Genomic DNA, 15,520 nt, shown 5'->3' on the forward strand with positions numbered 1-15,520 from the left:
GCTACACAAAATACAACCAATTTAGTGCTTTTTATGAAGAATGAGAAGCAGAAAACAGTTTTGATGTACTATTCATCCGGAGCTCTCGTTCTTCTGACTGACTGAAGAACTGGGTCTATATGTTCCCTCTCGGTCACTTACTGCAGCTTCTCATCATCAGCCTTCCAGGAACTGCAGGATGACAGCAGTGTAACTTTACTTTTATCTTTACATTTGTGTTAGACAAAGAGATTTTTCCCCTCTGCTCAAGGTCACCAAACATCAAAACATGCCAGACTTTGGGCATGATTAAAAGAGGACGAGTATTAAATCCACCCATATTTATTCCGCTCACATTTCCTTTATCAAAAAAAAAACTGCACAAAAATATTACTTAGAATGGTTTTATTTGACTTTTACAAAACTTTGGAGGTGGGGTCTGTACACATATAGATATTCATTTTAAATATAAAGTATTAAAGCTGAACACTTGACAGGAGAGCTGGTTTAAGCAATATTACAGTACATTAACTAATAAATCTAAAAGTTCTATGCATCCTGGAAAAAAAAAAAAAGTGACAAAAGATTATTTCATTTATATAAAACTAAGTATATACGAAAAAGACAAAATAAATAAAAATGTTCAGTATTGTAGTGATTTAGCATACATTCAGAACAAATCATTTTGAGTAAATTAATCCAGCAATTTTATTTACTCGTCACATATTCTAGATCTACATGCGAATATTATGTCTCATCAATTCTCATTTCCAATGTACCGTTAATTCTCTGCTGTCTGATGTTGTGTTAAAGACTTACAGTGACAAGAAGATTTTTTAGGCCCCCGTTCATTAGCATGTAGAAAACTAGTACTAGTTTATACTAGAATAGAAGTTGACAGGTCCAAAAAAAAAAAAAAAGATAAAAATGTGTTTCCATAATGGAGACATTGGACAAAGTATAATATAATCTCTGAGGCACTTAGTGAAAAGCAGATGAAAATCAGTATTAAACTGAATGATTTTGGTTCTCGTCTGGGCATCATATAATCCAATTAAGGTAAATAAGCACATATAGTAACTTTTAAAAACTTGAGCTTTCGACAGCTACAGTTATCGGGTTGAATTACTTGTAAACATTCCTGTTGACCCAAGCATCTTTCCAAACCCATCCTGCATTATTCATCGATACGATGGATGAATTAGCACCACGTGTTTGGGTAGGGCCAGGAAAAGACTCAATGCTGATTGGTGACTGCTGCCAGTCCATCAGAATAAGTCTTAACTACTAAAATAAGGCTGTTTAATTTCAATAATGGAATATATCTTGAATGTGGAGCGCGACTGATCAGAAAAGGCACTTGGCAAAACTTTCAGTGCAGGACTTTCTGGTGGTTGGAATCTGATCTGTCGTCCAGTTAAAGAAATCATATCAAAACATACTAACTAGAAATGACAAGACAGTATAGACAGAGCATTTGGTCTGTAAATGGTTGGGCATTTAGGTGCATCTTGGTTTCAGTGTCTCAAAGACCAGAAGTGAAACCCGTTTCCTATTCATCAGAACAACCCAACAGGCTGGGAAACCCAATCCAAACAGGTAGCAGCGATTGGCTGTCCTTGCTTTCAATCAGCTCACATTTCTGCCCTGCTATTGGGTGGTTTATCACCGTTGCCTCCTTCCTCCTCTTCTTCTTCTTCGTAGTTCTCCTCATTGGGATGTTGAGCGGCCTGATTATCCTGCTTCACCGCTACATCCTGGTCTCTGGCCTCTTCCTGTACAGACGAACAAACGGAAACAAAAATATTCAAACATGGTTGCTTGCTACTAACCACTTAAAATTTCTGTTTCATAGAGGAAAAAAATTTGGGATTGGTTTAGCCCAAAATGAGAGGAAGTAAATGATGACACAGTATTAATATTGGGTGACCTTTCCATTTAAAAGTGCACCGATATGGATAGAGATTCCCTGAATCTAAGGGAAGAGGTGAAAATGGAGGAGAGGTGTTTAAAGTGAAGCTGGACTCATGGCAGTAACTGGACACCGTTGAGAACGCTGCAATCGATCCGACTCACCCAACAGTCTACAGTTACTGCGGCAGATTGTACAGAAGAAGAAGTGAAAACCTACAGACGTAAGCACTACACAACTAACCATGACACATTACAGTAACCATAAACTCTTTGTCTTTGAAACAACGGTTTCTTGTCAAAAAAGTTAAGCGGTTATGTATTTAATCTATTTTATTTATATGTGCTACTGTTTAAAACGTTGGGGTTGGTAAGAATTTTGAATGTTTTTCGAAAGAAGTGATTTATGCTCATCAAGGCTGCATTTCTTTGCTCACAATACAGTAAAAACTGTAATATTGTGAAGTATTATTACAATAAAAAAACTTTTAGATTTCAATACATTTGTGTAAAATGTAATTTATTCCTGTGATGCAATGCGTAATTTTTCACTTCAGTGTAAATCATTCTAATATGCTGATTTGCAGCTCAAGAAACATTTCTGATTATTGCCAGTGTTGAAAGTCTCGTGATGCTTAATATTTGTGTGAAAATATGTTTCTTTCAGGAATCTTTGATGAATTGAATGTACACATTTTGACACTGCGAATATATCTTTTAATCAATTTAAAGCATCCTTGCAGAAAAAAAAATCTTACTGACCTGAATAAAGGAACAAAGAAGAAATATTAAAAACAAATATTAAAGATTTTTCTACTGAACTAAAACAGTATTGTATAAAGCGCTATATAAATAAAGGTGACCCGACTTGACTTGACTTTTATACCTGTTCTCCATTCTCCTCATTATACTGGTCTCCCTCTTCCTCCCGCACTGCCTCACGCTTCTGATTATCTACCAGCTCATCCTGAGGCTGGAGAGAGAACGCCATCACAGTTAGGCAACAAATAACAATTCTTAATTTGTTTTAGGACTGTGTGTGCATTAGCACTTGTTATCCGACCTCGTCATCTCCATCTTCCTGGTACTGCTCATCCAGAGCATCTTCCTGTTGGTCTGGGTTTCCAGCCATCTGCACAAAACACACAAAATCAATTTCTGAATTTCTCAGGTACACAATAAATAACCCACAGAAGTCAACAACAGGGAATTCTCACACTAAATCAATGTATACTCGGTTCCTTTTTTTGTATCTTCAGCCACAGACAAATCACATTACTGCTCCAAATGCATTTTATAATATACTCGGTCACTTACCACCGGCTGTTCTTCGGCGGGCGGCTGGTGCTGATTCTCTACGGCCAGGTGCATGTCAGGGTGGCCAACGGGTGCCACCTCTTCTTCCTTCTCTCCCTCATGGGGCTGCTGATGCTCCGCCTCCTCAAATTCATCCTCGCCCTGGTTGTTTGGGTCATGTGCCGGATCAACTTCTGCTTCTACAGGATGCTATAACAAAAGATATTTATCATCATTACACAAACTGGGTTAAAACAAATATATTTTTTTAAATATATATACAGGTGCTGTTTATATAATTAGAATATCATCCAAAAGTTGATTTCACTAATTCCATTCAAAAAGTGAAACTTGTATATTATATTCATTCATTACACACAGACTGATATATTTCAAATGTTTACTTCTTTAAATTTTGATGATTATAACTGACAACTAAGGAAAATCCCAAATTCAGTATCTCAGAAAATTAGAATATTGTGAAAAGGTTCAATATTGAAGACACCTGGCGCCACACTCTAAACAGATAATTAATTTCAAAACACCTGCAAAGGCCATATTATATATATATAAACAATTGATCAGTGTTTGTATCAAGGTCCTTGAAAAATGTGTTTATGCAGTTTATACATAGTAAACCTAGCCTTGTTTATACTGGTGCATGTACATGTTTTTGTAATAACAAAGGCAACACACCTCATCTTCATGATGAACATGCTCTGCTTCATCTGGCCTCGCCTCCTCATGGTGCACATTCACCTCTACAAATGACAGAGAAATGAAAAATATGTCTTAGGTTGCTGGGGTATATTTGTAGCAATGGCTAAAAACACATTGTGTGGGTCAAAATTATAGATTTTTCTTTTATGCTAAAAATCATTAGGACATTTAAGTAAAGATCCTGTTTGATTTCCTACCGTAAATATATCAAAACTAAATTTTTGATCAGGAATGTTCATTGAGAAGTACTTCATTTGGACAACTTTGATTTTTTTCCATACAATTGAAATCTTATTTATTCAGCCTTCGGATGATGTATAAATCTCAATTTCAGAATTTTCACATATAATGCAAAGCCAATAAAACTGTACCAGAGTAAAAGAAAAAGTAGCACTGCTACGATGTAAAAGCACATCAGCTGTCACCTTTCTCCTCAGCGATCTGTGGCTCTTCTTCTCCCTGGACTATATCAGCATCCATGTTTTCATACTGTGCCTTTTCCCTGATAAATACAGAAAATAAAAGAATTTATAAAATAAACCGTAAGAGTTTCCTAGTTTAGAACACGGTGAAAGAACAGTAATACACACAACCAATGAATGCAGAAAGAAACTTGCTAGTAGTTTTTTGCAAAAAAATAAAAATAAAAATATTTATTTACTGATTTTCATTTATTATTACTCATTTGGGTCAAAGATGAAAAGGAGTTTTCAAGCACCAAAACAGTAAAAATATTTTAAAAAATTAAAAATCCAGCTTAAATTTTTTTTCATACACTAGAATGTGTTCGGTTTAGTTTTGTTTCTGAACAAAAAAAAATTCTACCGTGATTTACTGAAGACTCCCACTAAATGACATTCAGTGTATTTCATATAGAACAAGAATCATTATTTTACATTAAAAGACTATTTAAGGACCACAGTGCAGCCAACAAAAACTAATTAACTGTAATTTTATATATTTTCCAATCTTTGCTACTATCCTTCAAACCACTAGGTTTTACCCATTAGTCAGCAAGAAGTTTCAAACTATTTTAAATATGATATTTATTATTTAATTTTATTATATAAGTACAGGTTGGAATAAATATGTTAATTTTTACATAAATATGTTTGTTGCACTGAAAAGACAATGGAACATTATTTCACCCGTATTATTTGATATTCACAAAAATGGTTTGAACTTTGAAATGTTAGGAGACCAACATGGGACGTCTCATCTTCATGTATATTATTTCTACAATAAATTGTTGTCGCAACCATTTCAGTGATTTGATGCCCAGATTGCCCACAACTCTCAAATATATTCTTTAAATATTCCTAATAGAATTCACTTTTTGAAATCAATTCCTAACTGCTCGACTCAAGGAAGGGTCTCTGACCGAAGCATTTCTTGCTGGAGTTGTTGCTCTTTGAGATCGGCTTCTCTGTTGTGCTGTTCCTCTGTCTCTCTCTGCAGACGCAGCTTCTCCTCTTTCTCCTTCTGATGCTGCAGCTGCTGTTTCTTCAGGGCCTCCTGATGCAGGTGCAGCTGTCTGCGCTCCTCCTCCAGATGTGCAGCTAGACGCTGCTGCTCCTGCTGCTGTTCATACGCTGACTTCTCGTGCTGCACATGAGCCTCAGCTGGCGCCACCTGGGGGAAAAACTGAAGAGCTTACAATGAGAAGCAAACAGAATGCAGATCGAGTTGGAGGACAACGCATGAATGGACGACTGTTAAAGATGACAACTCGGTATTCATAAAAAGCATAAAAACATATAGCGCATACAAATATTGTATTAAATAATGATATTGAACTGCTTTCTAGTGGTACTTCTCATCACAGAATAAATGCATTTATCATTTCTATAATTTTTTGCCTTTCAAATTTAGTTGAAAATAAGGCATCTTACAAAACAGCATTATTTGGCTGCCAACCTTCTGGAAAAAATATATTTCTTAAAGCAAATCATCATATAAGAATGATTTCTGAAGGATCCTGTGACACTACAGACTGGAGTAATTCAGATTTGCATCACTGGGATAAATTACAGTTTAAAAAACTGATTTTTTTTAATTATAGTAATATCAAATTTAGTAAGCGTATTGATCAAATAAATGCTGTTCTGGTGAGCTTGTCTTTCAAAAATCTTACTACAAAATCTTTGAGACCCCAAACTTTTGAAAAGGTTATGTAGGCACACTAGTTTATTAGTAACCTGTCTAACATACATTTCACATAAAGAGACAAAACTCAAAAAATCTAACTTGACTGAGGACTGTCTGCCAAAAGTTAACATTGCATTATATTAAAATCGACTTCTATTCTCTTGCTAAAAAAAAAAAAATATATATAAAAAAATATTGCCCCCCCCCATTATAAAATAATAATAATATTATTATAATAAAAATAAAACAACTTTACAATAAAAAAAACATTTTTTTTGCCTTTGCAGTTAATTGAAAAAAGGTAAAAAAAAAAAAAAAAAAAAAAGTTAGATAAATGTTTTTAATTTAAATTAAATATAAATACATTTTTTTTTTTTTTTTTTTTTATTTGGCCAAATAATCACAGAACAACTTTAGTCCAAGGGGCCCTATTTTTGGCCACTAATGTTTGTGTTTGGAAGAGTTCTGACCTCATGACCGTGATGTTGCTCCCTCTCCAGCGCGTTCTCATCTGGTTGGTTGGCCTGTGGCTCCTCCTCCTCTGCTTCATTATGTGCCACATCAAACTCCTCCTCCAGTTTCTGTGGCTGCCCGGCCTGCTCCATCTCCTCCTCTGCCAGCTCTCTCTTCCTCTCCTCAGCTCCTCCCATTTCTCCATCCTCCTCCCTGTGCTGCGACTGAGGCTTCTGAACCTCATCATGCTTCTCCGCCTGACGAGATCCACATGAGACAGACCTCAGTGACATGAGTAGTTTGAAAAGAAACAAAAAAAGAATACATTTTGAACAGCTTCAACACCTCTGGCTGAGCCTCTTGGGGTTGATGGTGCTCCTCTGCGTTCCTGTTCTGGACCGGCTGGACCATCTGAGCAGATTCATGTCTCAAACTGGGCATTTTATTGAGCGTTTCCTTCAGCTGTTTATATTCATCCACCTGAACCTGGAACACATGGAGACCAACCACATTAGTACAAAATATCACATTAGAATGACAGCGTCATATACACTGCTGAAATGTTTGGAGGTGAGCGGAAACAGGACACAAACACAGCAAGCTGAAATCAAGAACCTGACAAAAGGCAGAAGAGAAAGAGATATTAAAGACCATTATTAGTGAAAAACACCAAGAACAGAATGAAAGCCAAAGCAATCTATATAAATAATAACTACTTCTACTTAAAATTCATTTAGTGGCCTGAAATGTATTTACATATCTAATAATTTAATATTTATATTAACATTTAAAATGTTTTAAATCAATTGTGCTCAAAAGTATATTTTTAGAACTTACAACAAACTTTATTTAATTTAAAACAAATACTAAAAAACTACTTGGTTTTAATTTTAATTTAATATTTAATACCTATTTAATCATTTAATGTTTATACAACAGTGAGTTAAAAAGCATATAATTTAAAGTTAAAGCAAAATGTATTTAATTGAACAAATACTACAAAACCAAGTTTTTGTTTTTTTATTCATGTATTTATTTAATATTTATAGAAACTTTTATTTACAAATATATATGGTGTTCAAAAGCATAAAATAGTTTTTTTTAATGGATTTTTAAAATTTAAATTGAATAAAAAGAAATTTATATATTGCGTGTGTGTGTGTCTGTGTGTGTGTGTGTGTGTGTGTGTGTGTGTGTGTGTGTGTGTGTGTGTGTGTGTGTGTGTGTGTGTGTGTGTGTGTGTGTATTTTTTCTTTTACATAAACTTTTTTTTTTTGTTTTTGCTCATTTCAAAATTGCACCAATTCAAATTGCTAAATTTGAATAGATGCAAAAACCAATTAGAGGGAAGAGCTACACAGGAAGTAAGTAACAACTAAAACTTTGGATCTGATATTCAAACAGTGCTAGTGTCTGGTCAAAACATTATTCTTTTAAACCATACTAATGTTTTATTATCCTCAGTTCATACCCAAATAGCCTCAATCCTAACCTAACCTAACCAATCCTATTTCCTCCCACTTCTCCTTCACTTGGGTACCTGTTTTTTCTTTTCTGGTTGAAAGGCAGCTGCTGGAAGCATATGGAAGGAAAGTAACACTAAGAATGTGTGAGTTTGAAAAGAGAACAAGTGCAAACACACACACGCTAAACCCACTTCCTCCCAGCATCCTTTCCCATCATCCTGAGAAAGCAGATAGTGACAGTCCTAATTAACAAGCATCTGTTCATCTGTTTCACAAAGCCGCAGAGACACAGCGAGTAAACAGGAAGCACAGCATGTATGGCTTATCAGAGTCATGCACATTTTTGCATATTAAACCAGGGTAAGAAGTTCTGTAGAGCAAGTGAAGGAAAGAGAGAGTGTGCAAGAGATCATTATGGCCTTGTGGAAAGGAACTGGACTTGAAATGCAGGCGTAGGCCTGTTTAACACAGCTCAAGCAAGTGCACTGCAGTCTAATATTTTTGATGCATAATTGATATGCAATACTATGCAAAAAATAAAATAATTTCTTGGTCCACATATTAGCTCTGCATCAAAACCTAGTGAGTTGCCTGGCTGCCTATCCTAAATGCCAAGGAACCTCACAGACCAAGGCATACAAATAACATTTCTCAAGCAAATTGCAAAGGAAATGCAACTTAATTGTTGCATCTTAAAGTAAATGGCAAAAGAGCTTGGATTATGTTGTTAAGCATGAAAATGCACAGCACCCACAAATACTGTGTAAAGGAATTAATAAATAAATTAAAATACATGCATACAAAATAATTTCATTTAATTAAAAAAAAATATTTCACATTTCTTGCACTTTGTCCGCTATCTTGAATTTACATTTTCACTGTCATATTTATTTAGTTATTGGTGTTTTTGGATAGGGACGGTACAAACTCATGACTCCAGCCAAAAAATAAATAAATAAAACTAAAATAACTAAACTAAATCTGAAAAAAAATAATAATAATTATATATAACTTCTAGAATGACACAAATGAACAAAATGAATAAAACATTAAAATGAAAATTGACATAAAAAATGTATATTAATAAAAATATAATCCTTAAAATTATAATAGCATCTTAATGATACTAAAACAACATGAATAAAATGATTTTGTTAAAATAATAAAATTATTTTGTGTATGTTTTTACAAAAATAAATACAATATTTCACAATTTGAGCTTCAGTAATAATTACATTTCACCAAACAAAGCATGCAAACAATTGTATTTTTATCTATTTTTATGTAGATTTAGTATACATATAACCAGGGGCATCTATAACAGTAATTATTAAAGTGTAAAATATTGCAAAGGTTCATGCTGATAAGTATCTTGTGCAGCAAAAATAAGGTCAGTCCTGAAATGCTACTTTCATCTTCAAATCTGATACACAGCGTTGCTTTGCTTACACACACAGACACGGTGTGACTACTGGAACCTGCTATTATTGGTGCAGAAATAAATACATGCCATTTGCAAGCTGCTTACATGAGCTATGTGAAACTAGACTTGTATTTCCCACTGGAAATGCTCTGCTCAATGATTCATCAGTCAGTAGGATGCATGCACAGCAAACACACAGCTTAAAGCACACACACACACACACACCCTGACCTGGGCTGCAGCCAGCGCACTCTTGTGGTCCTCCAGGGTCAACACAAGTTGGTCGTGGGTAGATTTTAAGTTCTTGTGCTGTTGCTACAAAAAGGACCATCACAGGCAACACAGATAGAAGCTTTCAGTACAACCAAACTGAATGCAAGTATGGATAGTGCAACTGAAGTGCAACAAGATGGATCAAGAAACCAAGGATCATGGCTAAATAGAAATTCTAATTGGGTCAATTTCATGCAAAATTGTTAAAACATTTGCGGGTAATTTCACCCAAAAATCTAAAGAAAAATATATGCATATATATATGCATAATCATAACAATTAAGCACAATTGCTCCCTAATTTGTAATGTATTGGAATTATAAGCACAGTAACAATTACACCATTGTACTGATTTAATTAAAAATATTTTAAACAAATAAATATAATATTTATTTATATTACATTTTACTTATTAAATAAACACTAATTAAATATACATGAATAAAGAAATAAAACTATGTACTTTTGTATTGACATGCTTTGAATGTGCATTTTATTGACGTTAAACATAAAAAATAAAAATTCAAATAGCTTTTAAAAAGAATTCAGTTTCTTCATGCAAAATATATTTTCTAATCTTCATATTTATCTTCATTATATTTAATGTGTATTTATTTTTGGTAAATTTTACAGCTACTATATCAGACATATCGTGACTTCACAAGATTATATTATTCATCTGTGGCAAAAGGCACCAATGGCTTAATTAGACTTACAACCATAACACATATTTTGTACTATTGTTCTAAAAAGAAGTTGCTTTTACTTTAAAGCTGAAGCATTGTGCTAATATAAAACAAAACCCATAGTGCTTTTCGGCATTACCCTGGTGTCCTGGAGCTGCACATAGACTTCCTGATGAGCTTTTCTCAGCTGCTTGTTCTCCTCACGTAGGTTTAATATATTCTCTGGAGAAGAAAAGAGAAAACGGAGTCAGCTGAAATGACCACAGCTGGTAACTCCTCCATACAGACTACAGAAGGTGGCATAAACGACTGTGGGATGCACAGGGCAAAATAAATGTTCACATTTCTTGCCTGTGCAAAACACACTGCCGTGACTCTTTTAGTTGACGGATGCAAGGGTGTTGCTTTGTGACTGCTATGAGAAAGATGGTGGGAACGTAATACCTTTGAGCTTGGAAATCTCTGACTCTTTAGTCTGATGAACCTCGTCGAGCCTCTGTTTGTGTTCATCTAATGCCTTGTTGTGTTCATCTTCTTGCAGCTGATGTTGCTCTTGTAGCTCATAAAACTGCTTTTTTAGTTCGTCATGCTGGTTCTGATGGTAAACACACACACACACACACACACAACAGTGAATTATTTGTGTTTGGTGAGGGAAGAAAAGACATGCATATTTTACAGTACATCACAAAGCATTATTTTTGAAAGCAAGCATGTAGATGTGTTTTTCCCACTGACCTTCAAAATCTGATGCTGGGAATGCAGAGAATTAAACCTGACGCCGGAGTCTTGCTGTAAGCAGACAAATACAAACAGACCTGGTTATTTTGTATGCACAGCATCATTGTGCATCTAAACACCATGCCAGAGAGCCACAGGCCGTGATATCTGAGAACATATGAGTCATACTCATACAAACAACCAGATGAGCATTTGACTTCAGGGCAAAGCTTCTCCTGCATTTCACAACTCAAGTTTTTACTCCATCCTTTATGCTGTAGATCTCTGAACGACAAACCTTTTCTTTGCTGAGAGACTGCTGAGCCTCTATTTTATACACAAGATAATCTGTGAGGAAAAAGCAAAAGCAAGTATTACAGCAGAGTCCAATGCAATACTGTTTATGCCATCGCATGTTATTTTATTCCTACTGCAGTCATGCATTTTCAGTTTGCCATAAAAGTTTCCAAATAATCTTAGGATTCTATTAACGTAACAGTTGGCATAACATAGCAGCTTTGGGCTGCCCCAGTTTATCCATCATGCAAGCTACAGGATTTCATTACGCTTCATGGTTTCCCTTTTCATCTGTTAGTCACTGATGTTGGCATACATCACAAACAAACTTGCCGTCTTTGGATTTTTTATGCTCCAGACGCTCCTTCTGAAGAGATTTCTCCAACCTGGAGCGATGCTCGTACACAACTGAGAGAAAAAAAGTGAGAGAAAAATAGATTTGGTTCTGGTATACTGACATCCAGCCCGACTTCAGAATAAAAGTGCATCCTTAGTGATTCAAAGAGGCAACTTTTTAGCAACACTGTTCTGGGTTTTAATGCGTTTTAAGGCTTGGTAAGAAGTTGAATATCTAAATCCATCCCCTCTAAATCAGTGCAGATACAGCCATCAAAGCATTGGTTATGTAACACTCATTCACCTCAATATCAGCACTTTATTGTAACTGAAAGTCCTGAGTGCAATAAATGTTTTGGATAAAAATTAGAATCATATGAGAGGATCGTGATCTCAACTCCCATGGAGAAAGACAAATCGTGAGTAAGAATCATGCAGCCCTAAACCCCACATCAACCAGAAGCTTTGAGCTGAGCTATTTCTGAAGATTTTTCCCACTGTGTGATCCACTGACCCGTTGAGTGCCCCATCCGACCCTCTTAATTTCTCACTAATGGCTTCAGAATGAAAGGTTGCCCCTGCTGCTCTCGTTTTAAATGTAACATGAGATGTGAATGTGCACAGCAGCCCTCCTTCAAAATCTGAGATGCCACAGGAAATAAAGCCTGACTGAACTTTCCCTCTCATTATTTATATTAGTCCAGCATTGTAGGTTGTTTCTTGATCTTGAACTACTCTATTACAGTGAAGACGTGGTCTGCATCCTCTGACCCTTGTGTCTGGTCTTGTATCCTCCCATTACAATCATCATTACATTACTGGCACATAAAGTACTGATTATACTGATTAAAGAGGCTGTGCAGTGATTATGACTCGAAGCCAGTAATCACAGATGACTGTCAAACACAGTCTCAATATAAGACCTCCTAGTGGTACAATAAAAGCATTCATGCTCAGGACATAAGAAACCTGTTCGACTAAAGATTTAATGTCCCAAAGCCCATAATAAACATCTGTAACAAACTTTTTTTGTAATTTATATTGTTCATATGTTGCTGTCAAGACAAATATGAACTATATAAATATGGGGCAATTTATTAAAAATGACAATTATAATTAATTCTAAAATAATTCTAAAATTAAATACTTAAAACCTAAATCTCTCCCCACAGGAAGTTCAATAAAAACTAATTATTTTATAAAAACATTGTTATTAATAAAATTTGTTGATAAAGACAAAAATCAGAACCATGTAAATAAAACAATTTAATGTTAATTTATAACATTTATTTTAAATGGCTGTTATATTTTTATTTTTTTAATTGTTTTATTTATATATTATATTTCTTGTAAAAATCTTATTGTTGAGCTCTGAGCATTTAAATGTATTTATTTTTGTTAAGGTCCACATGGGAAAGCAACAAAACTGTAGTTTAATCATCAACAGTTTAACATAGATCTACTTTTGATCTAAAGGCAAAGGCCATTTCTTCTTGCCCTTTCAGCAGCAATCATATCGAGCTTGGAGTGAGGGCAAACAACGAAGCCCATCTCTGTGGGACAATAGAATGAAAGACTGTGAAATTAGGCACAGGTTGAAACAAGCTGGTTGCCAACATAATGTTTTGCATAAAAATGAGCACCTGCAGGGAATCAATGCTGTAGCTACACAGAGACAAGCAAACATTTCTGGGATTTAAATACATGATTTCAGACCACTTGATCAGTTTCAAATACATCTCACTGTGTGAATTGCGGCAAAGATGGATTTGCATCAAAACACAGTTAGATTTGCATGAAAAGGATTGCAAACTTAATCAATGAATTTCTTTGAAAATCTATTAGTCAAGCGTGTAGAAGATGAAATGTGTGTATTGCTATATTGAATCGTTTAAATTGTTTGAACACAATCATTTGATTATCTTTAACCAATATTCATATTCAACTGCCCAACAATTTATTTATTTATTTATTTTGGAAAGAAATTGATGATTTTATTCCGTAAGGATGTAACATTTATTTTTAAAAAGTAATAAAACTATTGCTAGAAAAATCTCTATTTTAAATAAAGGCTGTTCTTTTTAACTTTATTCAACAAAGAATCCATGAAAAAAGTATCACAGGTTCTAAAAGAAATATTAAGCAGCAAAACTGTTTCTAACACTGTTATTAAATCAGAATATTAGAATGATTTCAGAAGGATCATGTGACACTGAAGAATGGTGTAATGATGATGAAAATACAGCTTTGCATCACAGGAATAAATGGTATTTTAAAGCATAGTAAAATAGAAAACCATTATTTTTAAAGGAAATAATATATTTCGCAATTTTACGTAGGTTTGGTCAAATAAATGCAACCATGATGGACAAGACGCTTCTAGATGTATATAAAAACAATCTTACTGATCCCAAACTTTTAAACAACAGTGGAAGTTTTGTTTAAGAGCCTAGATCTTTCTTAACCAGTAGGCAACATTCTATTTTCATGACTGGGTCTTAAAACTTGCAGAAAAGTTAGAAATTCAGTTAATGTGTATTCAAAACATGTCATCTATCATGTTAGATTCCTTTATGTCACTGAAACCTAAAACTTTTGATGACCTCTCTGAAGCGTTAACCACAACGCCACAATCAAAGGCCCAACAGGACGGTCACTAACAGTTAAAACAAATAAATAAATAAGATAAAAAGTTTCTTAGCTCGCTTTTTTAATGTTTCACAGAATGTTGCTTGCGTCGTGACGTCATCGCGCGACGTGTGTTTTTACCTTGAAGCTGAGCGGAAAGAGACTCCTGGTGCTGCTGGTATTTCACGGCCATCTCCTCTGTCCTCTTCAGCTGTTTGTGCATCTCGTAGGAAAACATCCCACCGTAGATCATCCCAAACACCACTGTGAGCAGTAACAGAGACTGGGAAATCTTCTTCTGCTTCCTGGAGCACGCGCCGTTGCCCATGTTCCCTCCTCTCCCGGATTCCACAGAAACTTTCCCGGGAATTATTTTCTCTTCACTCTTCAGTGTAGAAAAAGCTGAGTTCTCTGCCAGATTCCTCGTGAAACATTATAATTGCATCACAGTTGCTCTTGCGACTTTTATGTTTGAAATGTTTACAAAAGTCTCACGTTTCGCTAAGTTTTCCAAAAACAGATTGAGCAACAGATTAAAAAAAATAATAATGAATCCGGTTGTAGTCGGTCCTCGTGCTTAGTCAAAGCTCTGTTAAGTTTCCTACATAATGAAAAACGGTCTTTTTACTAATTAAAAGAAGTTTAGAGAGGCCTAATCGCACCTTTAGTTACGTGTCACGTAGAGCTGCGACAGCGAATCATCCAGAAGGAACTCCCGCCCCTCACAAACATTAAATTGCTACGATTGGTTAAGGTTCGTGTCAATCAAAATAGATTTGCTCTGATGGGAGGGGCGTGCGTGTGAGAACGTCTCCAAAAATGTCCAGAACAGGCAAGGAAATGTTTCCAAGTGCAAAAAAAAAAAAAAAAAAAACATATATATATTTATTTATTTTGTTATTTTAAACTGTAAAAATAATAATACAAATGTCATTAACTTTGGAACACCAAGTCTATTTTTAAATAAATGAATAATTTTATTCAAAAAGGAGGCATTAATTTGACAGCAAGACATTTGAATAATGTTACAAAAGATTTCTGTTTCAAATAATTGCTTTCATTTAGATTTTTCTATTCATCGATGGTTCACAGAAAAATGAATACGTTTCCACAAACAAATCACTGAAGACTGGAACAATGACTGCTGAAAATGTGGCTTTTGTATATATATATATAGATAGATA

The 15,520-nt window shown here is 34.8% G+C and overlaps 1 protein-coding gene across 3 annotated transcripts; it reads right to left on the reverse strand.

The window, feature by feature from the left end:
• Window positions 1-369: 369 nt before the first annotated feature.
• Window positions 370-15,079, reverse strand: LOC127934217 (Golgi integral membrane protein 4). Of its 3 annotated transcripts, none has more exons than XM_052531453.1 (16): window positions 14,478-15,079; window positions 11,706-11,780; window positions 11,374-11,423; window positions 11,094-11,147; window positions 10,800-10,950; window positions 10,495-10,577; window positions 9,628-9,711; window positions 6,853-6,993; window positions 6,525-6,764; window positions 5,288-5,538; window positions 4,332-4,408; window positions 3,883-3,947; window positions 3,208-3,396; window positions 2,954-3,022; window positions 2,777-2,863; window positions 370-1,754 (listed from the first exon to the last, which is right to left on the reverse strand). In XM_052531453.1, the coding sequence occupies exons 1-16, from the start codon at window positions 14,662-14,664 to the stop codon at window positions 1,614-1,616; spliced, it is 1,944 nt and encodes a 647-aa protein (XP_052387413.1). In that variant the 5' UTR covers window positions 14,665-15,079; the 3' UTR covers window positions 370-1,613. The 3 variants fall into 3 exon arrangements, with proteins under 3 accessions (XP_052387413.1, XP_052387412.1, XP_052387414.1); XM_052531452.1 differs by having other exon boundaries at window positions 5,288-5,550; window positions 14,478-15,030; XM_052531454.1 differs by lacking the exon at window positions 9,628-9,711 and having other exon boundaries at window positions 5,288-5,550; window positions 14,478-15,030.
• Between the last annotated feature and the right edge of the window lie 441 nt (window positions 15,080-15,520).

Source organism: Carassius gibelio, chromosome A18 (assembly GCF_023724105.1).
Source record: "Carassius gibelio isolate Cgi1373 ecotype wild population from Czech Republic chromosome A18, carGib1.2-hapl.c, whole genome shotgun sequence".
NCBI lineage: Eukaryota > Metazoa > Chordata > Actinopteri > Cypriniformes > Cyprinidae > Carassius > Carassius gibelio.

Excerpts from the sequence above, each read along its gene's own strand:
- LOC127934217 (XM_052531452.1), bottom strand. The coding sequence starts at position 14,664 with ATGGGCAACGGCGCGTGCTCCAGGAAGCAGAAGAAGATTTCCCAGTCT. Across the intron at positions 11,148-11,373 it reads AGTCTCTCAGCAAAGAAAAG|CAAGACTCCGGCGTCAGGTT; the intron begins GTTTGTCGTTCA and ends GTCTGCTTACAG. Across the intron at positions 2,864-2,953 it reads AGGAAGATGGAGATGACGAG|CCTCAGGATGAGCTGGTAGA; the intron begins GTCGGATAACAA and ends TTCTCTCTCCAG.